Source organism: Macaca nemestrina, chromosome 1, assembly GCF_043159975.1.
Source record: "Macaca nemestrina isolate mMacNem1 chromosome 1, mMacNem.hap1, whole genome shotgun sequence".
Lineage (NCBI taxonomy): Eukaryota > Metazoa > Chordata > Mammalia > Primates > Cercopithecidae > Macaca > Macaca nemestrina.
Genome location: NC_092125.1, coordinates 62674323 through 62700606, shown reverse-complemented (window position 1 = coordinate 62700606; position 26284 = coordinate 62674323). Strand labels below are relative to the sequence as shown.

The 26284-nt window shown below is 44.0% G+C and overlaps 1 protein-coding gene and 1 pseudogene across 6 annotated transcripts in view; one reads left to right on the top strand and one right to left on the bottom strand.

The window, feature by feature from the left end:
* The window catches only part of LOC105484799 (MDM4 regulator of p53), a 45668-nt gene extending 20214 nt beyond the window's left edge, over positions 1-25454 (bottom strand). Inside the window, exons 1-6 of one of the 6 annotated variants that reach the window (XM_071078849.1) lie at positions 25320-25452; positions 13412-13524; positions 12264-12338; positions 7212-7345; positions 5763-5818; positions 525-563 (exon numbers count right to left, since the gene is read on the bottom strand). In XM_071078849.1, coding sequence (XP_070934950.1) covers positions 525-563; positions 5763-5818; positions 7212-7345; positions 12264-12338; positions 13412-13489 — 382 coding nt within the window. In that variant the 5' untranslated portion in view covers positions 13490-13524; positions 25320-25452. Of the gene's footprint in view, positions 1-524; positions 593-2444; positions 4049-5762; positions 5819-7211; positions 7346-12263; positions 12339-13411; positions 13525-25209 lie in introns of those variants that run through there. The other 5 variants (XM_071078848.1, XM_071078845.1, XM_071078847.1 and 2 more) reach the window with 5 other exon arrangements.
* LOC105484798 (peflin pseudogene) lies at positions 8334-9223 on the top strand (annotated as a pseudogene).
* Positions 25455-26284: the final 830 nt, after the last annotated feature.

Sequence of the window (26284 nt, the reverse complement as noted above, 5' to 3'; positions counted from 1 at the left end):
GAAGAATCCCAAACCTGGGGCAATAAAAAACCTCTACACAAAGGCCAAAATCTACTGTTAAAAACAGGCTATCTGTATAAAGCCTCAAGTCTACTACAAAATTAGGCATAATTCAGAAAACATATGAAACCCTCACATGTACCAAGATGACTATAAAGTTTCCCCAGGTTTGGGGAAGCTTTAGGAAATGGCCTGACATGAACTTAACTGCAACAAGCCTATTAAAATCTAATAAAGCAATTTCCTCAAACACACACACACAGGTACACACAAACCCAAAGAAAAATGCAACTGGAAGAACTGAAGATCAGAAGTGCTACATCCCAAAGAAAGGTTCAGAGACTGGAACTCTGTTATGGGCAGAACAGAGAAGGTTCACTCTGTCCCTGGTCTGTGAACTCCCAAGAACCTTTCTTATTAAATTCTTACCATATTCAGGGAAAGGTCTTGGGAGTCCAAGATCCATAGGTACAGAGAAGGGGCCACTCTGTACAACAAAAGAAGTCACCGTGTGGTGATTTTACCTTCAGTTGGTCTTGACTTGGAATATCCATACTGTGATCCTGTGCGAGAGCGAGAGTCTGAGCAGCATCTGGATAGCAAGTAAAACAAAAGGAAAACCTTCCCTGGTAATAACCATTCTTTCCACACAAAAAGGACCTCAGCAAACAACCCGGGAGCCAGGTTTAGTCCCTAGAAATGTACTTCTCCATGTTGGCTGGAAAAAGCTCTCATTTGCAAGGGAAAAATCAAAATTGATAAAAATGACAAAGACCAAGACAGGCCATATCCAAAATATATTACCAAAATATAATTGGGAAAAAAAAAAGTGAAAAATAGCTAAAAATGTTCTTCCATATCAAGCTTTTAAATTTTTATATGAAAATTGGCTCCAAGCAGGACACAATGGAGACTATTTTTGTCATCTCTTCCTATATTACCGAATTCACCTAACTCATAAACAACAGCAAAAAAGTGTGTGGCTTTTTAAATTTAATTTTGATTTTCAAGTGTTAAGTCATACAGGGTTATGAGATCTTAAAATCTGGATTTTTCCCCGTTTGCTTCATAAAACAAAAGGATCTTCATCTAAAGCGACATTCTAAGTGTCAAGGATAATTTTATGGTTGAAATTCCCATCACCATCACGTGTATATAAATTAATTTTTTTCATCATCTTATTTTTCCCAGTTACTATAAACATTTCCTAAGAAGCAGCAGCAAATAAAGTTTTTTTCAAGGCCAATAAAAAGAAGCAAGGAAAACAACCCAGTAGAGAGAAATTCTTAGATATTACATTAATCTAAAAGAGAGATGTATTCCAAGGACTTACGAAGAAATTTTTCAAGTAGAACAAAAGACAAAAACTTGGCTACAGGAAAAGATCAAGCTGCAAACAATTTAATAATCTGGACTATTCATTATTTGAGGCTATGTAAATGAGATACACCCAAAATAAGTCTACTGTGGGTCAGGTTCACCAACCACTACCAGATTCAGAGATAAAATATGGAAAATATCATCACCATCCAATAAAGGCTTCTAGAGGAAGGATACAGATCCTACAACTTATCTGTCAATGCAGTTCTACTGAAAAAGCAAACATTTTCAAAATTCTAATTATAAAAAACATTATTTCCAGAAACATTTTTGTAGACAAATGGAGACAATGAAAAGTTTGAGAAATGGCATTTTCTGACCACAGTGATCTTCAAAGCAAAGTTCGATTAACATATAATGCAGATGGAGCAATTTTTTTGTTTGTTTGTTTGAGACCGAGTCTTGCTCTGTCACCCTGGCTGGAGAGCAGTGGCACAATCTCAGCTTACTACAATCTCCACCTCCCTGGTTCAAGCGATTCTCCTGCCTGTGCCTCCCAAGTAGCTAGGCTTATAGGTGCTCATTTTTATATTTTTAGTAGAGACAGGGTTTCACCATCTTGGCCAGGCTGGTCTCAAACTCCTGACTTTGTGATCCACCCACCTCAGCCTCCCAAAGTGCTGGGATTACAGGCGTGAGCCACCGCATGCGGCCAGGAGCAATTATTTAATAAAGCAATCCTATTACTGTCATTTATATTTATAAAGCCTTACTAAGGTTAAAACAGTTATAAGCAAAAATAAATTATCTGGGGAAACCACAATATAAAAAAGAAGTTTTAAAACCAGCCGGGTGTGGTGGCTCACACCTGTAATCCCAGAACTTTGGGAGGTCGAGGTGTGTGGATCGCTTGAGCGCAGGAGGTTGAGACCACTCTGGGTAACCCACCAGCCTGGTGAAACCTCATCTCTACTAAAATCACAAAAATTAGCCCGGCGTGGTGGTGTGCACCTGTAATCCCAGCTACTCAGGAGGCTGAGGCAGGAGAATCACTTGAACCCAGGAGGCAGAGGCTGCAGTGAGCTGAGATCACACCACTGCACTCCAGCCTGGTCCACAAAGCAAGACTCAGTCTCAAAAATTAATAAACACACACAAAGTTCATCATATTTATTTCATTTGTATACATGGGAAAATTTAGAGAAATGATTTAGAAAGAACTACCATTTCAGGCTAGGCGCAGTGGTTCACGCCTGTAATTCCAGTACTTTGGGAGGCTGAGGCTGGCGGATCACGAGGTCCAAGGTTAGGAGATCGAGACCATCCTGGCTAACACGGTGAAACCCAGTCTCTACTAAAAATACAAAAAATTAGCCAGGCCTGGTGGCGGGCGCCTGTAGTCCCAGCTACTCAGGAGGCTGAGGCAGGTGAACGGCATGAACCTGGGAGGCAGAGGCTGCAGTGAGCCGAGATCATGCCACTGCACTCCAGCCTGGGAGACAGAGCAAGACTCCGTCTCAAAAAAAAAAAAAAAAAAAAGGACTACCATTTTAAACAATGTCATCTTCTTGATCAAAATGAAAAGTCTAACCCATCTGCAAAGGTATAAAATAGATCACATGAAAAGCATTTCTCTCATTTGTCCTTTCAAATAAAACACAAGCAACCGAAATCATAAAAATCAACAGAGATGGCCATCCACAAGCACCATAGCAACTGCAAGTAAGAACAGATAACCAATCAGAATTACTTGGGGCAATTTTCTGGTTTTGATCATCACACTATTATCATGTAAGATGTTACCATCTGGGGACTCTGGATAAAGGGTATAGGAAAACTCTATGCAATACTTTCGCAACTTTATTAAATCTGAAATATTTTCAAAATGATAAGTTAAAGAATAAAAATGGGCCAGGCATGGTGGCTCACGCCTGTCATCCCAACACTTTGGGAGGCCGAAGAAGGGGTATCGCTTGAGTCCTGGAGTTCAAGACCAGCCTAGGCAACAAGGGGAAAACCTGTACTTACAAAAAAAATATACAAAAAAACTAGCCATGTGTGGTGGCATACTCCTGTAGTCCCAGCTACTGGGGAGGCTGAGGTGGGAGGATTGCTTGCGCCACAGAGGCACAGGCTGCAGTGAGCCGAGATCTTGCCACTGCACTCTAGTCTGAGCAACAGAGAGATCCTGTCTCAAACAAAACAAAACCAACAACAAAATATTCTTTATATGGCATGTTAAACTCTGCAGAGAAAGTACAAGAAAGGAAATGAGAGGAAAAAAGGGAGAATTATATTCAGAGAACAGATGAATCCGAAAACAAATTTTACTGAAAAAGTAGATCAGCAATTATAAAATCCTCCATGTATTTCAAACCTTTAGTGACTATCCCAGGAAAGCCATGCTATTTCACAAGTGACTGAATTTCAATAAAGCTGCCATATCATTTGCAGGATCTTCACTCTCAAATTTACAGCTATATAAAGTGGGCAAATGACTCAATGAGACTAACAGGCTTCAAAATTCAGTAACTTCAAAATCATATTTCAGTATGACAGCAACGTCTCTTTCTCTGCCTTTAAAGAATAAATCTTTATTAGGAATTGATTTAGGTCTGGGCGTGGTGGCTCATGCCTGTAATCCCACCACCTTGGGAGGCCGAAGTGGAAGAATCACTTGAGGCCAGGAGTTCAAGACCAGTCTGGGCAACATAGCAAGACCCCATTTCTACAAAAAAAAAAAAAAAAATTAGCCAGGTGCAGTGCAGTGCCATGCACCTATAGTCCTAGCTATTTGGGAGGCTGAGACAGGAAGATGACTTAAGCCCAGGAGGTAGAGGCTGCAGTGAACTATGATTGCACCACTGCATTCCAGCCTGAGCGACACAGCAAGTCTCCCTGCATTTAAAAAAAAAAAAAAAAAAGAAGAAAAGAAAGAAAGAAAAAGATAAAAAGGCATGGATTCTTCTCAACCTACTTATTTCAATAAACTATCAAAAGACAGTCAATCTTGGACAAGTGCAGTGGTTCACACCTATAATCCCAGGATTCTGGGAGGCCAAAGTGGGTGGATTGCTTGAGTCCAGGAGCTGGAGATCAGCCTGAGCAACACAGCAAAACCCTGTCTCTACTAAAACTACAAAAAATTAGCCAGGCGTGGTGGCACGTGCCTATAATCCCAGCTGCTCGGGAGGCTGAGGTGGGAGAACCACGTGAGCCTGAGAGGTCCAGGCTGCAGTGAGCTGAGATATTGCCACTGCACTCCAGCCTGGGCAACCAGAGACCCGTTTCAGAAGAAAAAAAGATGGTCAATCTAAAAAGATTACTAACTTGGGCTTTCTTCAAAGGGCAATGTTACCTAAAATCTAATATGAAGCTCACAAAAGGGCTTTATGTAGTAGCGGAAAGGAAAAAAGTTTCATTATTTGGAAATGGCTACAGTCTGTCCAGTTTATTTACCTATCTCTTACAGACCACCATTTTGGAGACTCCAGACTCCAGTACAGCCAGTTTCCTATACATACCTAATAGAATAAACTCTAAGAGCAGTATTTAGAAGGTCTAGAATCAAGCAAAGAGTTAGACAAATTGGCATTCAGATAAGAGATGGCTAAAGCCATTAGGTGAAAGGTTCTTGAGTGACCTGTATAACAGATGGATCAGACTGATAGCACCTGAGCCCACAGATTGTTAACATGACTGACTAAAAGAGAGACAGGCAGACCTTACATGACTCTGATGTGATTAAACAGAAGTATAAAGCACCACCTATAAAGCTTTCTTGGCAAAAAATTTAAACTTGAATTTATTCAAGCATTACCAGTTTACCAAAAATAGAGGGGGGTAAAGAAACACATTAAACAAAATCACAAGGATACAATCTGCCAACTCTAGAACGTGAGAAATTCTACAGAACAAATGACCCATTTCTTCAACAAGTAAATGACATGAAAACAAAAGGAAAGTTTTATAGATTAAAGACACTTATGAGACATATCAACCAAAGGCAATGTGTGGACTTTGGATCTTAATTCAGGTAAGACAAAAATACAAGGTATTTTTGAGATAACTGGGGGAAATGATACATAAACTAGCTACGAAATAGGATTATGGAATTACATGTTAAATGTGTTTTGTGTAATAATGATATTCAATGTTTGAAAAAAAAAGTCCTTATCTGCTAGAGATTTTTAAAAGTGTGTCTAGATGAAGCAATATGACAAAATGTTAACAATACGTCTAGAAAGTGGGAATCCTTCTACTCTGTTTGATTTTTCAGTGAAAAGTTAATAACATAACATTCTGTGTGACAGGTAGTATGTATTTCTCCCAGTCATGCCAAAGATAGCATTCTATTTCCACCTTCATCTTCTTTGCTTTCCCATCATTTGCCCCCTGTATCAAAGCTGTGATACAGACTGAAGAAATATGATGTGACATACCTGTAGTAGCAGTGGCTAAAGTGACAAGATTCTTTCTTAGCATATCATAGAGAGGGCTGTTAAAGAGAGAAGATAAAAAATTAACAACCCCAAATGTCACTATGAAGATATCAGTGGTTTGCTGTTAAATATTAAACGTATTTCTGATGTTATCTCTCAACTCTCTCTGTAAGGCATAGAGGCAGAATCTTTTTCCCAGAACAGTGTTTAATTATTTAAATATTAAGATGTTAATGCCCAGGCCTCCGTGTTACTCTGCCCCCATTAAAAAACTGATTAATTTACATTTTATTTCATTAGCTAACAGTAATCCAAGTGGGGAAATCTCTTTTGGAAACTATTCCTTCCTTCCAGGAGTTAAGTTTCACATTTTAATTGCAGAGTGGGGGTGGAGGGGAGTTTTTTGTTGTTGTTGTTTTTTTTGGAGATGGAGTTTTGCTCCTATTGCCCAGGCTGGAGTGCAATGGCACAATCTCGGCTCACTGCAATCTCTGCCTCCCAGATTCAAGTGATTCTCCTGCCTCAGCCTCCCTACTTGCTAGGATTACAGGAGCCCACCACCAAGCCCAGCTAATTTTTTGTATTTTTAGTAAGAGACAGGGTTTCACTATGTTGGCCAGGCTGGTCTCAAACTCCTGACCTCAGGTGATCCACCCACCTTGGCCTCCCAAAGTGCTGGAATTACAGGTGTGAGCCACCGCACCCAGGTAAGGGAAGTCTTAGTGTAAGACAGAATGAGCTCAGAAGCAACCGTCATCAAAAATACAGAGAAAGAGAGCTTCTAAATTACTAATTAGCTTTTGACTGTATAAGCTAATAACTTACACCCCATGCAGCTGGAGAAAAGTAACAGGTCAGGTTAGCCCTACTGTGATTCTGACTAGGCTCATCATCAACCCCCAACTGCCCAGCAATTCTACATCTCTCTCATCTGCTCACTCCTCTCTCTCCAACAATTATTTCACAAAATTCTAACCTAGTAACATCAAGCTTCCTCCTACCCAGGCCTTTACACATGGTGTTCAATCAACCTCAAACTCTCTTTCAACTAACCCCCTCTGATCAACTTCCTAATTATCGTTCAGCTTTTGGCTCAAATTTCACTTGCTCAAAAGAACACTTTCTTGACCTCTAACACTCTAAATCCCACCCACTACCTGCTTCATGTATCTCTTTTCTGTAGCACTTACCATAGTGTAGGTTTACTATGAATTAGTGTGATTATTTGACTAAGATGGGCAAGAGCATCTACTGACTCACTACTCTGTATACTCCAAGAAATCAGACTGTGTGTTGCTCATTACCGTATTCTCAGTGCCTCATAGGCTACCTAACATACATAGGCCCTTATATATTTGTTGAATAAAGCAATAAATATTAATAACCCATAGAAATTAAGTGGCTAGGTAAAAGCACCCAAAAAGATACGCAAACCCTCACTCTGTTTACCTTGGGTCTTTCACGGAGAAGCTCTGACGTCCCAGAAGTTCTCCCAAAAGATCTCCACCACAATATACCATATGCTGCTCCTGCTGATCATAAAGCTGCTTCACCATTATGTACTGACCTAAATAGTGCATGACCTGCGTGGAATAAAATACCATGTTGTGATCTGTCCAGCTGCTGCCAAAAACACAAATTCATTAGAGGAGGTAAGGTAAGTTAGTTTGCTAGAGAAAGAAATAACATATTTACAAGACTGTCAATGTTTGTGTAAGGGGTCCTACAACAGGAAAGCCACTCCCAACTACTAGGTCCACCTACTCACTGTCTTTCTGACAATTAACAGACTAAGACTTTTAAGCACAGAAATGAACTGATCTGACAATGAGAAAAAACAGTGAATTTACCTAGTATCCTCTTAAAAATTTTCTCAGATGTCCGAATAAAGAAGTCTATTACTAGAAGTAATTTGCCTGGAGTATAAAAATATTTTCCCAGTCCAGGGCACATAAACAACGACTTTAGGCTTTTGATGTGTGTTCACGTAATAATTTTTTTGGCAAATGAAGCACAATGTTTAATAAGAGTCATCAGCACTGTAAGTGAACAAAACATAAAATCCAAGTGTTTATCAAATAAAAATTTAGTCAGCTGGATGAAGTGGTTCATACCTGTAATCCCAGCACTTTGGGAGGCCAAGGCGGGCAAATTGCTTGAACCCAGGAGTTTGATACCAGCCTGGGCAACATGGCAAAACAAAAAACACAAAAAACACAAAACTTAGCCAGGTGTAGTGAGGCACGCCTATAGTCCCAGCTACTAGGAAGGCTGAGGCAGTAGGATCACTTGAACCTGGGAAGCAGAGGTTGCAGTGAGCTGAGATACCACCACTGCACTCCAGCCTGGGTGATATAGTAAGACCCTGGCTCAAAAAAAATAATTAATAAAAATCAGGAAATTCCCTTTATGAAATAGATAGAGTCAAGGTTCATAACACAAAGCTCATTGTGTAAACTCAGGCAAACTCTGCCATGCTAAATGAAGGAGATGGCATAATTCATCACAACCACTATAATGATATAAAAATCCAGACTTTACCCCTTGCCTGCGTGTGATGTTAGAATCGCCATGGCCAGCTATCTGTATGAGCAGGGCTGCCCTGGAGATGCAGGACAAGTGCCAGGAACCCCTCCGGGTAGCTACTACCCTGAACCCCTCAATAGTGGACAGCAGTATGGCAGCGTGCTACCCCCTGATGGTGGTTATGGGGGTCCTGCCCCTGGAGGGCCTTAAGGACCACCAGCTGGTAGAGGGCCCTATGCACACTTCAATCTTGGGATGTTCCCCTCTGGAACTCCAGGAGGACCATATGACGGTGCAGCTCCAGGGGCCCCTATGGTCAGCCACCTCCAAATTCCTACAGTGCCCAGCAGCCCAGGCCTTATGGACAGGGTGGCTCCCCTCCCAATATGGATGAGGCCTACTCCTGGTTCCAGTCGATGGACTCTGATCACAGTGGCTTTATCTCCATGAAGGAGGTGAACTCTGATCTGATCAACTGCAACTGATCCTTGTTCAATGATGAGATCTGCCTCAAGATGATAAACATGCTTGACAAGACCTAATCAGGTCACATCAATGTCTACGGCTTCTCAGCCCCATGGAAATTCATCCAGCAGTGGAAGCAGCTCTTCCAGCAGTTATGACAGGGACCACTCAGGCTTCATTAGCTACACAGAGCTGCAGCAAGCTCTGTCCCATATGTGCTACAACCTGAGCTCGCAGTTCACCCAGCTACTGGTCTCCGGCTACTGCCCACGCTCTGCCAATCCTGTCAGGCAGCTTTATCGCTTCATCCAGGTGTGCACCCAGCTGCAGGTGCTGACAGAGGCCTTCCGGGAGAAGGACACAGCTGTACGAGGAAACATTTGGCTCAGCTTCGAGGACGTCGTCACCATGACAGCTTCTCGGACGCTATGACTCAACCCATCTGTGGAGAATGGAGTACACCAGGGACCTTTCCTGGCTTCCTAGAGTGAGAGAAGTACATGGACCTCTCTCTCCTTTCCCTGTCCCTCTTAGAAGAACATCTCCCTTGCTTGATGCAACACTGTTCCAAAAGAGGATTGAGAGTCCTTTATCATAGCCACCAAAGAGTGAGGACCAGGGCTGAGGTCACACAGGTAGGGGCCTGATGGAGGAGAGGATGAAAGCTGAATGTCCTGATGGCCATGAGCAGTTGAGAGGCACAGCCTGGCACCAGGAGCAGGAGATTCTGGTCCTTGTAATGGAGTTAGTGTCCAGTCAGCTGAGCTCCACCCTGATGCCAGTGGTGAGTGTTCATCGGCCTGTTACCATTAGCACCTGTGTTCCCTCACCAGGCCATCCTGTCACATGAGCCCATTTTCTCCAAAGTGGAATCTGACCAAGCATGAGAGAGATCTGCCCATGGGACCAGTGGCTTGGATTACACCACACCCATAAATCCTTGGGTGTTAACTTCTAGCTGCCTGGGGCTGGCCCTGCTCAGACAAATCTGCTCCCTAAGCCTCTCTGGCCAGGTGGCCAGGTTGCTGCCTCCACAGCTGGGACCCCTCACTTGCCTGCCATGCTCTGCTCGGCTTCGATCTCCAGGGGACAGTGGTCACTTCTCCCTGCCAAAACTTTTTTTAATTTGCATTTTTTTCATTTTGGGCCAAAAGTTCAGTGAAATTGTAAGCTTCAATAAAAGCATAAAACTAAAAAAAAAAAAAAAAAAAAAAAAAAAAATCCAGACTTTAATAAGTTTGGGGAAAAAAAGGTTTTATGTGTCAAAATTTTCAGAGATATACTCCAAAACGATAAGCTTAATTTAAAATCGTAAAAGTGGGCTGGGCGCGGTGGCTCAAGCCTGTAATCCCAGCACTTTGGGAGGCCGAGACGGGCGAATCACGAGGTCAGGAGATCGAGACCATCCTGGTTAATACGGTGAAACCCCGTCTCTACTGAAAAGTACAAAAAACTAGCCGGGCGAGGTGGCGGGCGCCTGTAGTCCCAGCTACTTGGGAGGCTGAGGCAGGAGAATGGCGTGAACCCGGGAGGCGGAGCTTGCAGTGAGCTGAGATCTGGCCACTGCACTCCGGCCTGGGCGACAGAGCGAGACTCCGTCTCAAAAAAAAAAAAAAGAAAAAAAAAAATCGTAAAAGTGATATAGGTATTCTAAAAAATCAGATATGCCTCCAGATTTGTTGCCCTGAGAAGTGTATGGTTTTGGAGTCTGGCAGTGTTGATAGGTGTGAAGGTTTTAAGTTTAAAAAAAAAAAAAAGCTTGATAATTTTGTTTCTTCTCTTTAGGAAGGGTTAGATATCTACCCCACCAAATGAAAGCAGTTCCAATAGATTAACATCTTAATACTGAGTCTTTTCCACTTAAAGAATACAATTTGTTTTTTAAAAAACTTCAGAAGCTAAATAAGTTATCTAAACGCGTGTTTAAAATAACTCACAGTGAGGCCGGGCGCGGTGGCTCAAGCCTGTAATCCCAGCACTTTGGGAGGCCGAGGCGGGTGGATCACGAGGTCAGGAGATCGAGACCATCCTGGCTAACATGGTGAAACCCCGTCTCTACTAAAAATACAAAAAACTAGCCGGGCGTGGTGGCGGGCGCCTGTAGTCCCAGCTACTCGGAGGCTGAGGCAGGAGAATGGCGTGAACCCAGGAGGCGGAGCTTGCAGTGAGCCGAGATCGCGCCACTGCACTCCAGACTGGGTGACACAGCGCGAGACTCCGTCTCAAAAAAAAAAAAAAAAAAAAAAAAAAAAAAAAAAAACAAAAAACAACTCACAGTGCTCAGAAGAGTGTCTGACACTTTTTTTTTTTGAGACAGCGTTTCGCTCCTGTTGCCCAGGATGGAATTGAATGGCGCAATCTCGGCATACCACAACCTCCGCCTCCCAGGTTCGAGCAATTCTCCTGCTTCAGCCTCCCGAGTAGCTGGGATTACAACCATGCCCGGCTACTTTTGTATTTTTAGTAGAGACAGGGTTTCTCCATGTTGGTCAGCTGGTCTCGAACTCCTAACCTCAGGTGATCCGCCCACCTTGGCCTTGCAAAGTGCTGGGATTACAGGTGTGAGCCACCACATCTGATACATTTATAATGAAAACGACTTCATTTAATTCCTGCCTCAAAATATAGCCTGTAAATCAGACAGTGTCTTTTTTTTTTTTTTTTTTTGAGACAGAGTCTCTCATTCTATCAACCAAGCTGGAGTGCATCTCATTGCAACCTTCACCTTCCGGGTTCAAGCGATCCTCCCTCCTCAGTCTCCCAAGTAGCTGCTGGGACTAAACAAGCAGACCACCAAGCCCACCCAATTTTTGTTTTTTTTTAGAGACGGGGTTTCATCATGTTGCCCAGGCTGGTCTCAAAATCCTGGGTTCACGCAATCCATCCACCTCAGCCTCCCAAAATACTGGGATTACAGGCGTAAGCCATGGTGCCAGGCCCGGTGTCTTTTTAATCTTTACTTGCTCTACATTTTAATTCTACGATCAATGAATTAATGGTTCATCTTATGTTTATCTTATAACACACTTCAAAAGAAAGGAAATATGATGTTCAACTTAACAGTCTTTAAAACAGAGTAAAAGTTGCCCCTCTGATACCTCAGGAGAAGAACTTCCTTTCTTAGGCCTGATTTCAAAACTACATATTCACTGGCTGCTATTTCTCAAATGTTCTTAAAATGGAGAATCTGGCTGGGCGAGGTGGCTCATGCTTGTAATCCCAGCACTTTGGGAGGCTGAGGCGGGTAGATCACGAGGTCAGGAGATCGAGACCATCCTGGCTAACATGGTGAAACCCAGTCTCGACTAAAAATACAAAAAATTAGCCGGGCGTGGTGGCAGGTGCCTGTAATCCCAGTACTCAGGAGGCTGAGGAAGGAGAACGGCGTGAACCCAGGAGGCGGAGCTTGCAGTGAGCCGAGATCGCACCACTGCACTCCAGCCTGGGCAAGAGAGCGAGACTCCCATCTCAAAAAAAAAAAAAAAAAGATAATTTTATTTGATGGCTTACCTCTTTAACAGTGAACATTTCACCTTGCGCACCTGCTGCATGCAAAATCTTCAAAAGTGGCAGTTTTGGTCGTACCTGATATAAACATAAAATAAATGTGCTATTTACATTTCAAGTAGGTTTCTGAAACTATGGAACAAGAGAACCTCTTTAAATAGCTCCCCCCGCTTTTGTTTTTTGAGGCAAGGTCTTGCTCTGTTGCCTTGGCTGGAGTACAGTGGTGTGATCACAGGTCACTGCAGCCTCAACCTCCCAGACTCAACTGATCCTCCCACTTCAGCCTCCAGAGTAGCTGGGACTACAGGTACATGCCACCACACCTGGGTAATTTTTGTTTTTTTTGGTAGAGAGGTGGTTTCACCATGTTTCCCTGGCTGGTCTCAAACCCCTGGGCTCAAGAGACCTGCCTACCTCCGCCTCCCAAAGTGCTGGGATTATAGGCATGAGCCACCTCGCCCAGCACAACCCCCACCTCCCCTACTTTTTTAAAAAAAGAGACAAGGTCTCACTCTCTTGCCCAGCCTGGGTGCAGTGGTTGTGATCATAATTCACTGCAGCTTCAAACTCCTGGGCTCAAGTGATCATCCCGTCTCAGCCTCCCAAGTAGCTAGAACTAAAGGCACACCCCACTGCACCTAGCTAATTTTTTCTTTTAGAAATGTTTTGTAGAGGCCGGGCGCGGTGGCTCACGCCTGTAATCCCAGCACTTTGGGAGGCCGAGGCGGGCGGATCACAAGGTCAGGAGATCGAGACCACGGTGAAACCCCGTCTCTACTAAAAATACAAAAAATTAGCCGGGCGCGGTTGTGGGCGCATGTAGTCCCAGCTACTCGGGAGGCTGAGGCAGGAGAATGGCGTGAACCCGGGAGGTGGAGCTTGCAGTGAGCCGAGATCGCGCCACTGCACTCCAGCCTGGGCGACAGAGCGAGACTCCGTCTCAAAAATAAAAAAAAAATTTAAAAAAAAGAAATGTTTTGTAGAGACACAGGTCTCATTATGTTGCCAAGGCTGGTCTCAAACACCTGGCTTCAAGTGAGCTTTCTGCCTCGACTTCTCAAAGTGCTGGGATTACAGTCATGAGACAGTTAAACTTAAAAAACAAAACAAAACAAAACAAAACAAAACTAGGAATACCCAAAATGATTTACCTGATTGATTTGTCCAGGAGAGATCCTGCAAGCACTGTCAGATGTTGAACACTGGGCAGAGGTGGAAAATGATGTCATTTTGGCAGGGAAGAAACTGCAGTCTGTTGGTAAAACTAAATAGAAAAAAAAAAATTTATAAAATCTATTCTAATGTAGAAAATTCCCTATTTAGCATTCACACAAGGCAACCAGGAGAAATAAAAGCCACATATGACACATATAATGGAGCACCCTACACAAATGCTGTATACCCTCACTGGGGTTCTGCCTATCTTCTGACCACTTTCTAGTTCAGATTTAATTAAGAGTAAGAATTGTCCAAGCTTCTCTCAGGTGAAGCCTGAAACAGAAACAGTTACAGGCATGCTCCAACCTCCAACTGATGTTAATGAGTAAACTGTTTTATTTGAAAGTCAAATCATTTATCTCCCCAATGGTTATCAGGTAGAGCACTCTCTAGATGCAGGACTGGGGATTTACCAAGGTAAGTCACAGGTTTTAAGATTCCAACAGGACTTCTAGGAAAACCTCTACAACATGTTGGAACATGTCTTGACAAAGTATCACAGAAAACTAAGAGTCAACACTTTAAGTACCAGTTAAAACAGCTTTTAAAAGTACCAACCCCAGAAAAAAACATAGCAATTACAAACCTACAAAACAGGTTAAACCAAGATGGACATACATCATCAAAGAAAAGATGTAGCATGAACTGAAATACAGAGTAAAGTTCAATGAAAATCTTTCACCTACCTTTTATCCTTAAAAAAACAAAAGCTACAGAGAAGGAAGATAGATTTTTTATTTTATTTATTTATTTAGAGACAGAGTCTCACTGTCCCCCAGGCTGAAGCGCAATGGTGCAATCTCGGCTCACTGCAACCTCCGCTTCTTGGGTTCAAGCAATTCTCCTGCCTCAGCCTCCTGAGTAGCTGGGATTACAGGCACACACCACCACGCCCAGCTCATTACTGTATTTTTTTTTTTTTTTTTTGAGACGTAGTCTCGCTCTCTCAGGCTGGAAAGCAGTGGCACGATCTCCGCTCACTGCAAGCTCTATCGCCTCCCGGGTTCACGCCATTCTCCTGCCTCAGCCTCCTGAGAAGCGGGGACTACAGGCGCCCACCACCACGCCTGGCTAATTTTTTTGTATTTTTAGTAGAGACGGGGTTTCACCGTGTTCACCAGCATGGTCTCAATCTCCTGACCTTGTGATCTGCCTGCCTCAGCCTCCCAAAGTGCTGGGATTACAGGCGTGAGCCACCGCAACCGGCCTCATTACTGTATTTTTAGTAGAGACAGGGTTTCACCCTGTTGATCAGGCTGGTCTCGAACTCCTGACCTCGTGATCTGCCCACCTTGGCCTCCCAAAGTGCTAGGAACAGGCGTGAGCCACCATGCCCAGCCAGAAAATAGATTTCTAAATAAACTTGTTTTCCTTCATTTACACCTTTTTCTAACAAAAGGCAACAATTATTAAAATTGATGATTAACAAGCCACATCAGGGAAGGGGTAAATGGAGCCTAGAAAGACAATCAATAGGCCAGGTGCAGTGGCTCACACCTGTATTCCTAACACTTTGGGAGGCTAAGATGGGCAGATCACCTGAGGTCAGGAATTCGAGATGTAGCATATAATAAATTCCTTTTCAAAGGTTTTAGCCTGTAAATTGTTAAGTACAATGAGTTCTGAGATCCTCTCCAAAAAACCAATGTATCACTATGTTCAGCTCCCCTGTTCTTTGCTCTTCATTTAAAACTTTAAAAGTTTAACTTCCTCGTTCTCTTTGTCTCCTTGCCCCTAGTTTCAGTAAACAACCCCCTCCCAGCTTCTATCACCTGCTTCGTCCTGAGTCACTCCTGGTCACCACCCTTGACCTGAGTCATCCTGAGTCACCTGTTCTGTAATCATCCTTCCCGCCAAACTACTGACCCAGCCACTCCAGCTCGTACCCCTGCTCTCTTTAAAATAGGCCATCAGTATTAGCTTAGACTGTGCAGTACAACCCTAGCCAACAGGGGAACGACACAGCAGTAGGGGCTACCTGTGTCAGGGATAAGAACCCCTTCCCCTCCCTTGTTCAGGTGCGCTCTCACCACTGCTTCACCCATGAGATGCACCCTTCTATAGAGGTAAAATTGCCTTGCTGAGAAAATTAAATTTATGTTTGAGTGATATTTCATTTGCAGCATCGAAAATTTATTTATAACAGAGGCCAGACTGGGCAACAGGGCGAAACCCTGTCTCTACTAAAAATACAACAACTAGTTGGGCATGGCACTTGCCTGCAATCCCAACTACTAAGGAGGCTGAGGCATGAGAATCGCTTGAACCCGCAAGGTGGAGGTTGCAGTGAGCCAAGACTGCGTCACTGCACTCCAGCCTGGGCGACAGGGCGAGACCATATCTCGGGAAAAAAAAAAAAAAATTTTGGCCACGCCCAGCCAAAAAAAATTTTTTTAAGACTATCAGCCAGGCACGCTGGCTCATGCCTGTAATCCCAGCACTTTGGGAGACTGAGGAAGGTGGATCACCTGAGGTCAGGAGTTCAAGACCAGCCTGGCCAACATGGAGATGTAGCCCATCTCTACTAAAGCTACAAAAATTAGCCGGGCGTGGTGGCACATGCCTGTAATCCCAGCTACTTGGGAGGTTGCTGAGGCAGGATAATCGCTTGAACCTGGGAGGTGGAGGTTGCCATGAGCTGAGATCGCGCCATTGCACTTCAGCCTGGGTGACAAGAGTGAAACTCCATCTCAAAAAAAAAAAAAGGACAATCAATAAATACACTGGCTGAAGATAACAAGATCCCTCATGCTTCTGAAAAGGTTTATAGCTGTAACAAAGTATAAATTCCTCCCTCTCCCATTACCTTACTCTGCTATAAAATAAGAAGTTAAATAGGAAACAAGCACAATTTAAAATTTAGAAGTGGGCCAGGCATGGTGGCTCACACCTGTAATCCCAGCACTTTGGGATTGTACTCCCCAGCCAAGGCAGGCGGATCATGAGGTCAAGAGATCAAGACCATTCTGGCCAAAATGGTGAAACCCCGTCTCTACTAAAAATACAAAAATTAGTCAGGTGTGGTGGCACATGCTTGTAGTCCCAGCTACTCAGGAGGTTGAGACAGGAGAATCGCCTGAACTTGGGAGGCAGAGGTTGCAGTAAGCCGAGATCGCGCCACTGCACTACCAGCCTGGTGACAGAGCAAGATTCTGTCTCAAAAAAAAAAAAAAAATTTGAAAGCTGGCTTTTAATGGGTGGCTGTTGATCTCATCACCTACTTCCTCATTCATTTTTTTTGTGTGTGAGATAGGGTCTCACTGTGTCACCCAGGCAGGAATGCAGTGGCACAATCACAGCTCACTGCAGCCTTTCAACCTCCTGGGCTCAAGCAATACTCCCACTTCAGCCTCCCAAGTAGTTGGGACTACAGGTGCATGCCACCATGCCTAGCTAATTTATTTTTTGTAGAGACGGGGTCTTGCTATGTTGCCCAGGCTGGTCTCAAATTCCTGGGCTCAAGTGATCCTCCTGCTTCAGCCTCCCAAAGTGCTGTAAACCCTGGGATTCCAGGCATGGGCCACCACTCCCAGCCTGCCCTCTAGTTCTTATCCTTCTTTTTGTCTCTGCTCAAGTGACAGTCTGTCAACAAGGCATCATATGAACACCCATTTTTTAAACTACAACTCCCAACCGCTTGTATTCCCTATCTGCTTCCCTGCTTTATTTTTCCCTACCAACCTTTTTACCAACCAAAACACCATATATTTTAATTATTTATTATGTAAAACATAAACTACAAGTGAACAGAAATTTGTAACTGTTAATTCATACGTTCCCAGTGTCTAAATCTGACAACTACATACATGGTAGAGCAACATGGCAGATAAACATTAATTATAATGTGCAGATGGTTTCCAAAAATGGCTCCCAATGAACCACGTTCCCTAACTGGCCCTATGACTTAATAAACAGAATGCAGCAGGTGATAATGTGACAATTCCAGGCCTGGCAGGCTTATGGCTTTGTAATTTTGGAGGTGCTTGAAATCTGGCTACTCTACTAGAGACTACACAAAAAGGCTAAAAGGAGAGGGAGATGCAGTTGCCCAGCTGAGCCCAGACTTTTAGCCATACCTCCAAAGCACCACACATCTTCCAGCCCCAGTTGCCACCTGACTACAACAAAGCACTTACTCAACGGTCTTGAGGTGTCCTTAAAAAAAAAAAAAGAAAACACAACAAAGCACCACACACGTTCCAGCCTCAGCTGTCACCTGACTTACAGTTGCATGACAAACCACAAGACCACCAGAACTATCCAACTCAGCCCATCACCCCACTGAATGAAAAATAAATAAAATGACTGTTTCGACTCACTAAGTTTTGGGGTGGTTTATTCCACAGCATTAGATAATTGAAACAAATGGTAAAGATTCATCAAGGCTACTATGTACCAGGCACACATATAAATCCATTTAATGCCAAAATAGCCCTATTATGTAGATATTATCCTTATTTTACAGATCAGGAAAGAGAAACAAATTATTTGTCCAAGATCACCCAATGAGTAAGTTGTTGGAGTCAAGATTTCAAACTCAGACAAGCACTAACATCCCCATTTAGCAGCATTTTTCCACATTAGATCTCAAGTACACAGAATTAATCATAATTCTTTTATTCAAGACATACTCTGATTATTCATCCACACATGGCCCATTTTACTTATTTTTACCTTTTTATTTTCATAATTTTTTTGAGATAGGGTATTGTTCTGTCACCCAGGCTGGAGTGCAGTGGCACAAACATAGCTCACTGCCACCTCGACCTCCTGGGCTCAAGCAATCCTCCCACCTCAGTCTCCTGATTATCTGGGACTACAGGCATGCGCCACCATACCTGGCCAATTTTTTTTTTTAATTTTTTTTGTAGAGACAGAGTTTTGCTATATTGCCCAGGCTAGTCTCAAGTGATTCTCTCAACGAAAGTGTTGGGATTACAGGCATGAGCCACCAACCCTGGCCTGGATTATTTTGAATAACGCAATAATCATCCACAAACTACGACTCTGACGACAACCTACATTTAACCATAATATCCCCCATCCCATTTTTCTGCCTTCCTGCAATAATCATCCTGAATCCTATTGTTTTCATTTCCCTTGCTTTCCTTTTTATACATTTTACTGCATCAAAATGGATTTCTAAAAAGTATTTTTAGTTTACTCTATTTAAAAAGAAAAAAAAAGCAGGGATGTTATATGTAATTTGGGAAATTTTGTTCCACTAACACAGATTAATTCCTACTGTTATGTCAAAATTCATTTTTTATAGATTTTTGTTATTGTGGTAAACTACACATACTAAAATTTACCATTTTAACCTTTTTTTTTTTTTTTTTTTTAATGATAGGGTCTCACTCTGTTACCCAGGCTCACTGTAACCTCGAACTCCTAGGCTCAACTCCTCAACTCCTGCCTCAGCCTCCCAAGTGGCTAGGACTATAGGTGGGCACCAGCTCACTTCAGTACTTTTTTTTGTTTTGTTTTGTGTGTCTAGACAGGGTCTCACCATATCGCTCAGGCTGCTCTCAAACTACTGGCCTCAAACAATCTCCCGCCTCAGCCTCCCAAAGCCCTGGGAATACAGGCATGAGCCACTGTACCCAACTCATTCTATCCATTTATAAGTGTTCAATTAAGTGACACTAAGTATATTCCTAATGTTGCACAACCATCACCACTACCCGTCTCCAGAACTCCCTCATATCCCAAACTGAAACTCTGCACTCATTAAATAGTTCCCCCATTAGCTCCCTCTCTAGTACCTGGTAACCACCATTCTACTTTGTCTCTATGAATCTGCCTATTCTAGGTACCTGATACAGGTAAAATTATACAATATTTGTCCTTTTTATGTCTGGCTTATTTCACTTAGTATGTTTTCAAGATTCATCCTTGTAACACATTTTCGTTCATTTTTCATTTATTTTGACTTTTGTACAATATCCTTGCATGTGATATACATTTGAGTTGTTTTTAGGCTTTTACTGTTATGAACAGTGCTACGGGCTGAATATCCCTACTGGAAATGTTTGGGACCAGAAGTGTTTCCAGTTCTGGATTTTTTCAGATTCTGAAGTATTTGCATTATACTTACTGGCTGAGTATCTCTAATCCAAAAGTCCAAAACTCAAAATCCAAAACGCTCCAATGAGCATTTCCTTTGAACATCATGTCAGAGTTCAAACGAAGTTTCAGATTTTGGAGGACTTCAGATTTTCAAATTTAGGATGCTCAGTCTTATATTAACGTTCTTGTACATGGCTTAAGCAATCTTTTACTCCCTTTTGTGGTTTGAATATTCCCACTGTGGCAGTATTGAGAGGTATGGCCTGTAAGAGGTAGCTAGACTTTGGGGTTTTTAATCTGATTTGTCAATTTTTACCTTTAACTGGTAAGTTTAGTTCACTTAGTGTAACTGATATATATGGATGTTTCCATCATCTTATAATTTAACATTTTATTTTATTCTATGTTTCTTTTTGATATGTCACTACCTTTTTAAAAACCTGTATGTCTCCCTGCTAATAAGAATTGTAGACTGGGTGTGGTGACTCATGCTTGTAATTCCAGCACTTTGGGAAGCCGAGGCAGGCGGATCACTTGAGTCCAGCAGTTCAAGACCAGCCTGGACAACATGGCCAAACTTCACCTCTACAAAAAAATATAAAAATTAGCCCCGCATGGTGGAGCACACCTGTGGTCCCAGCTACTCAGGAGGCTGAGATGGGAGGATCACTTGAGCCTGGGGAGCTGAGGCCGCAGTGAGTGGTGATCACGTCACTGCACTCCAGCCTAGGTGACAGACAAGACCCTGTCAAAAAAAAAAAAAAAAAGAAAGAAAGAAAGAAAAGGCTGGGCATGGTGGCTCATGCCTGTATTCCCAGCACTTTGGGAGGCCAAGGTGGGCAGATCACAAGGTCAGGAGTTCAAGACCAGCCTGGTCAGCATGGTGAAACCCTGTCTCTACTAAAAAAAAAAAAAAAAAAAAAAAAAAAATTAGCTGGTCATGATGGTGTGCGCCTGTAATCCCAGCCACTTGGGAGACTGAGGCAGGAAAATTGCTTGAACCTGGAGGGTGCAGTGAGCCAAGATCACATCACTGCACTCCAGCCTGGGCGACAGAGTGAGACTCCGTCTCAAAAGAAAAAAAGAATTTTAGCATAATATAATACGGACTTTAAATTCTGAGGTAGATATATTTTTTGTCCTTTTTTTTTTTTCTGCCTTAGACTTTAAGACAATAAACAAGACCAAGGAATCAGATAATCTTTACTTCATATATTTATTGTAACAGTTCTCAGGTTTGAGTATCTCACTACCTCATCCAGCACTGTTTTCAATGCAGGTCTTTTGTGTACAAAGTTCCAAGACCTCATATACCTAAGAATATTTTTATCATTCCCTCCTATTTAAATTTACGTGGTTGACTATAAAATTCTAGTTTGCCCTTTAATATTGTGAAAACACTTGTCTTCTTGCATTCAGTGATGTTGTTGAAAACCCTGAAGTCAATTCAGTTTTGCTCCTTTGTATATGATCTTTTCTGAGGCCCCTACAAATTGTATTTTGCTTTGATATTCTTAAATTTGACTATAATGTGTCTAAGACTGAGTTTCCTTATCTCTCATCCTTAGCACTGTAAGAGATCTTTGAATCTGAGGTATTTCATTTTTTTTATTATAAAAGAGTTACTCCATTATTTCTTAAAACACTTCCTCTTTATTTTTATTTCTCAAAGACTTATATTATTCAGATGTCAGTGCCTCTATACCTACTCTTCTTATCTCTTAGTTTTTCATTTATATTTTCTCTTTCTTTGTTCTAGATTTTCTCGTTCTAGAATTCTAACTCATTCCTCAGTTGTATCCATTCTGTTATTTATTCCATCTGTGATTCCATAGCATTAGAGATGGAATAAATAACAGAATGGATACAGATGTTTTGAGACAGGGTCTCACTCTGTCACCCAGGTTGGACTGCAGTGCCATGATCATGGCTTACTGCAACCTCAACTTCCCCAGCTCAAGCAAGTCTCCCACTTTAGCCTCTGGACTAGCTGAGACTACAGGCAAGTACCACCTAACCCGACTAGTTTTTTTTTTTTTTTAATGTTCCCCAAAGTGGTCTCAAATTCTGAGCTAAAGCAATCCTTCTCAGCCTCCCAAAGTGCTGGGATTACAGGCATGAGCCACCATGCCAGGCCAATGTTCTTTATTTCAACCACCATATTTTTTTCTTTTATATATATATATATATATATATATATATATATTTTTTTTTTTTTTTGAGACGGAGTTTCACTCGTTGCCCAGGTTGGAGTGCAATGGCGCACAATCCTGGCCCACCGCAACCTCCGCCTCTTGGGTTCAAACGATTCTCCTGCCTCAGTCTCCCAAGTAGCTGGGATTACAGGCATGTGCCATCATGCCCAGCTAACTTTATATTTTTAGTAGAGATGGGGTTTCTCTATGTTGGTCAGGCTGGTCTCAAGTTCCCGACTTCAGGCGATCCGCTCACCTTGGCCCAGCCTGCCAAAAGCATTTTAAAAAGAAAAAAAATACTATAGTGTCAGGCCCTGCTCAAATGCTTGCTACTGCTGTAAAGATAAACACGTGGTCTAGCCCCTCAGCACATTTCCAGTCTTACCTTGTACTGTTTGGTCATAGCTTGAGCCTCAGCCACACTGATCTTTTAATTTCTCAAACGGCCTTTGCACAAATTGCTCCTTCATTTGGAGCACTGAGTTCTGTACAAAACTGATTCATCTTTTTTTTTTTTTTTTTTTTTTTTGAGACGGAGCCTCCCTCTGTTGCCCAGGCTGGAGCACAGTGGCGTGATCTCGGCTCACTGCAAGCTCCACCTCCCGGGTTCCCGCCATTCTCCTGCCTCAGCCTCCCAAGTATCTGGGACTACAGGCGCCCACCACCACGCCTGGCTAATTTTTTGTATTTTTTTTAGTAGAGATGAGGTTTCACCGTGTTAGCCAGGTTGGTCTCGATCTCCTGACCTCGTGATCTGCCCGCCTCGGCCTCCCAAAGTGCTGGGATTATAGGCTTGAGCCACCGCGCCTGGCCAAAACTGATTCCTCTTAAACCTTCAAGTCTCAGGTTAAATGTCACCTCTTCAACAGTCATCAAGACATTCCAGGCCGGGAGCAGTGGCTCACACCTGTAATCCCAGCACTTTAGGAGGCCAAGGCGGGCAGATTGAGGCCAAGAGTTCAAGACCACCCTGGCCAACATAGTGAAAACCCATCTCTACTGAAAATATAAAAATTAACTGGGCGTGGTGGCACACGCCTGTAATCCAGCTACTTGCGTGGCTGAGGCAGAAGAATCGCTTGAACCCAGGAGACGGAGGTTGCAGTGAGCCAAGATCATACCATTTCACTCCAGTGGCAGGGGCAGAGGATGCTAAAACCATTTGAGTGAAAAGTTGGGGTGGAAAGAAAACATGTGGAGTAGGCTGACCATTCCACCATCCCCAACACCTTATCACTAAAAGAGGGTCATTCACACACCATATACTATCTGATTTTGAAGCAACAAGAAACCAGCATACCACCTATTAAGTATTCCTGACCAAAAGATAAATAATTCAAATTGAGATCTACCTACTAACTGCAAGTTACTAGGCAAAATGGAGAGCAAGCAGTTAATCAGTCAAATCCAGAATGTAGGAGTTCTACAGGATCTGGGAAGGCAGGTAAGATTAAAGTGGGGGGATTGTTACAGAACCTGAAAAAACCAACTGCAGCTGGCAGGTAGTGCCTGTAGTCCCAATTATTCCGGAAGGCTGAGGCAGGAGGATCCCTAGAGTCCAGGAGTTTCAGGCTGTAGTGTGCGATGATCAAACCTGTGAATAGCCACTGCACTCCCGCCTGATCACACAGTGAGACTTCATCTCTTTTTTTTTTTCAGACAGGCTCTCACGCTGTCGCCTAAGCTAAAGTGCAGTGGCTCCATCCCCGCTTGCTGCAGCTTTCACCTCCTGGGCTCAAGAGATCCTCCCACCTCAGTCTCTCCGGTAGCTGGGACTAGAAGCTCGCTCTATGACTCCCCACTGATTTTTTGATTTTTTTTTTGCAGAGAAGGGGCTCAGTTTGTTGCCTAGGCTGGTCTCGAACTCCTAGACTCAAGCAATCCTGCCCCCTTGGCCTCCCAAAGTGCTAGGATTAAAGGTGTGAGCCACTGGGCCTGGCCGAAATCCTATTAAAAAAAAAAAAAAAAGTATGAGGAGAGACTGAATCTAAACTGAGATACAGTAATACTTAACACCAAAAGGTTCCAAGTATCTTTGACAGATACTAGTTCCACGTGCCAACACCACAGAGCATTTTTCTCCGGGTGTCGCTTTAAAACCGTGGTTTTCGGCCGAGCACGGTGGCTCCTGCCTGTAATCCCAGCACTTTCGGAGGCCGAGGTGGGCGGATCACCTGAGGTCTGGAGCCTGACCAACCTGGTGAAACCCCGTCTCTAATAAAACAGAATTAGCCGGGCGTAGTAGTGCGCGCCTGTAATCCCAGCGTCCCCGGAGGCTGAGGCAGAAGAATCACTTGAACCCGGGAGGCAGAAGCTGCAGTGAGCCAAGATCGCGCCACTGCACTCCAGCCTGGGCAAAAAGAGCTAAACTCCACTTATAAAACAAACAAACAAACAAAAACTGGTTTTCAAGCTTTAAGGTATACAAAAAATCACTGGGAGGTGTGCTCATTAAAATATATTTATCTGAGCCCCATCTCGATACTGTCTGGAGGTTTCGGTGTGACCCCGAAACGAACATTTTCCTTTTTTTTTCCCTTTGAGACGGAGTCTCCCTCTGTAGCCCAAGGTGGAGTGCAGCGGCGCTATTTCGACTCACTGCAACCCCCGCCCACGGGTTCAAGTGATTCTCCTGCCTCAGCCTCCCGAGTAGCTGGGATTACAGGCGTGCGCTACCACACACATCTAATATTTTTGTGTTTTTAGTAGAGACGGGGTTTCACCAGGTTGGCCAGGTTGGTCTCGAACTCAAGACCTCAGGTAGATCCACCCACCCTGGCCTCCCAAAGTACTGGGTTTACAAGCGTAAGCCACCGCGCCCAGCCAAAACGAGCATTTTCAAACAAGCACTCAAGTGCCTCTAAGGTAGACTGTCCGCAGCCTTAAAAACTAACTTAAAACGCGTCGGCCGGGCGCGGTGGCTCAAGCCTGTAATCCCAGCACTTTGGGAGGCCGAGACGGGCGGATCACGAGGTCAGGAGATCGAGACCATCCTGGCTAACACGGTGAAACCCCGTCTCTACTAAAAAATACAAAAAACTAGCCGGGCGAGGTGGCGGGCGCCTGTAGTCCCAGCTACTCGGGAGGCTGAGGCAGGAGAATGGCGTGAACCCAGGGAGGCGGAGCTTGCAGTGAGTTGAGATCCGGACACTGCACTCCAGCCTGGGTGACAGAGCGAGACTCCGTCTCAAAAAAAAAAAAAAAACTTAAAACGCGTCAATGTCATTCTTACCGCCTCCCCCTCTCCCACCTCTTTTCTCCAAATTGCCTCAATAGTCCTCAAATGTTGTGTCCACTTAAACTCAACCCAACCATGTCGACTTTAGGTTTGTCACCTGTTGGCCAAAGTTACATCACGTCACCCCATCTCCACTTTTATCTTCCGCTAGCCCTCATCCCACAACTCTTCCCCTCCCCCCAAGCCCTTCTTCCGCCTGGCGCGGCCTTCCCCACGCCGCCCGACCCACCTCTCAAGCTCCTCCCGCCCGCTACCGGCACAATTGGCAGTACGGCCGCCTGCTCCTCACTCTCCAGCTCCCGCTCCCAGCACCCCGCCGACGAAGGCCAAGAGCCACACCTTACGGCAGCTCCATGAGTCGCTCCCCCGCCGAGCCCGGGTGGGGGGAGGGGTAGCAGTCACAGACCCGAGGACCTCGGCAGCATTTTGAAATGGCGAGTAATGAAGCCGCAACTTCCGGCCTCCCGCACGGCCTCACAGGAGGGCTTCCGGTAAGGCCTCCGGAAACCATAGATGGAGCAATGGGAGGACTACAGAGCTAGAAAGGCTGATCTCACTACCATAGAGTAGATCCTAGACCGGGGAGAGAGTCGTGGGGCCCGGAAGATTGAAAGTCGTCGGATTTCAAAAGATAATATGTGAGGGACTTGGCAGGGTCTTGTGATACTTTCAGGCGTGTATTAGGAGATCAGAAAACAGAGAAGGGGAAGAGCTAAGGTCATAATCCCAGGCTGCCTTCAGCTCTTTGGAAAAACTACGCTGCTTCTGCCATTCCCCAGTACTCACCCTTGCTCCCCAAGGGTGGCAGGGAGGGGAAATGGAGCGATGGCGCCACTAGGGTGGCCCGGAAGCTTGAAGCCGTGGCAAATAATGGAAGGCGCCGGCCGCTGTGGCTCACGCCTGTAATCCCAGCAATTTGGGAGGCCTAAGGCAGGCGGATCATCTGAGGTCAGGAGTTCGAGACCAGCCTGACCAATATGGTGAAACCCTGTCTCTACTAAAAGTACAAAACTAGTGGGGTGTGGTGGCGTATGCCTGTAATCCCAGCTACTCAGAAGGCTGAGACAGGAGTAATCGTTTGAACCTGGGAGGCGGAGGTTGCAGTGAGCCGAGATAGTGCCATTCCAGCCTGGGGAACAAGAGTGAAACTCCTTCAAAAAAAAAAAAAAGAGAGAAAGAGAGAAAAGAAAGAGAAATAGTTGAAGGCTCAAGGGAATTTTTAACCTGCATATAAACAAGGGAGGCCGGGCGCAGTGGCTCACCCCTGTAATCCCAGCACTTTGGGAGGCCGAGGCGGGCGGATC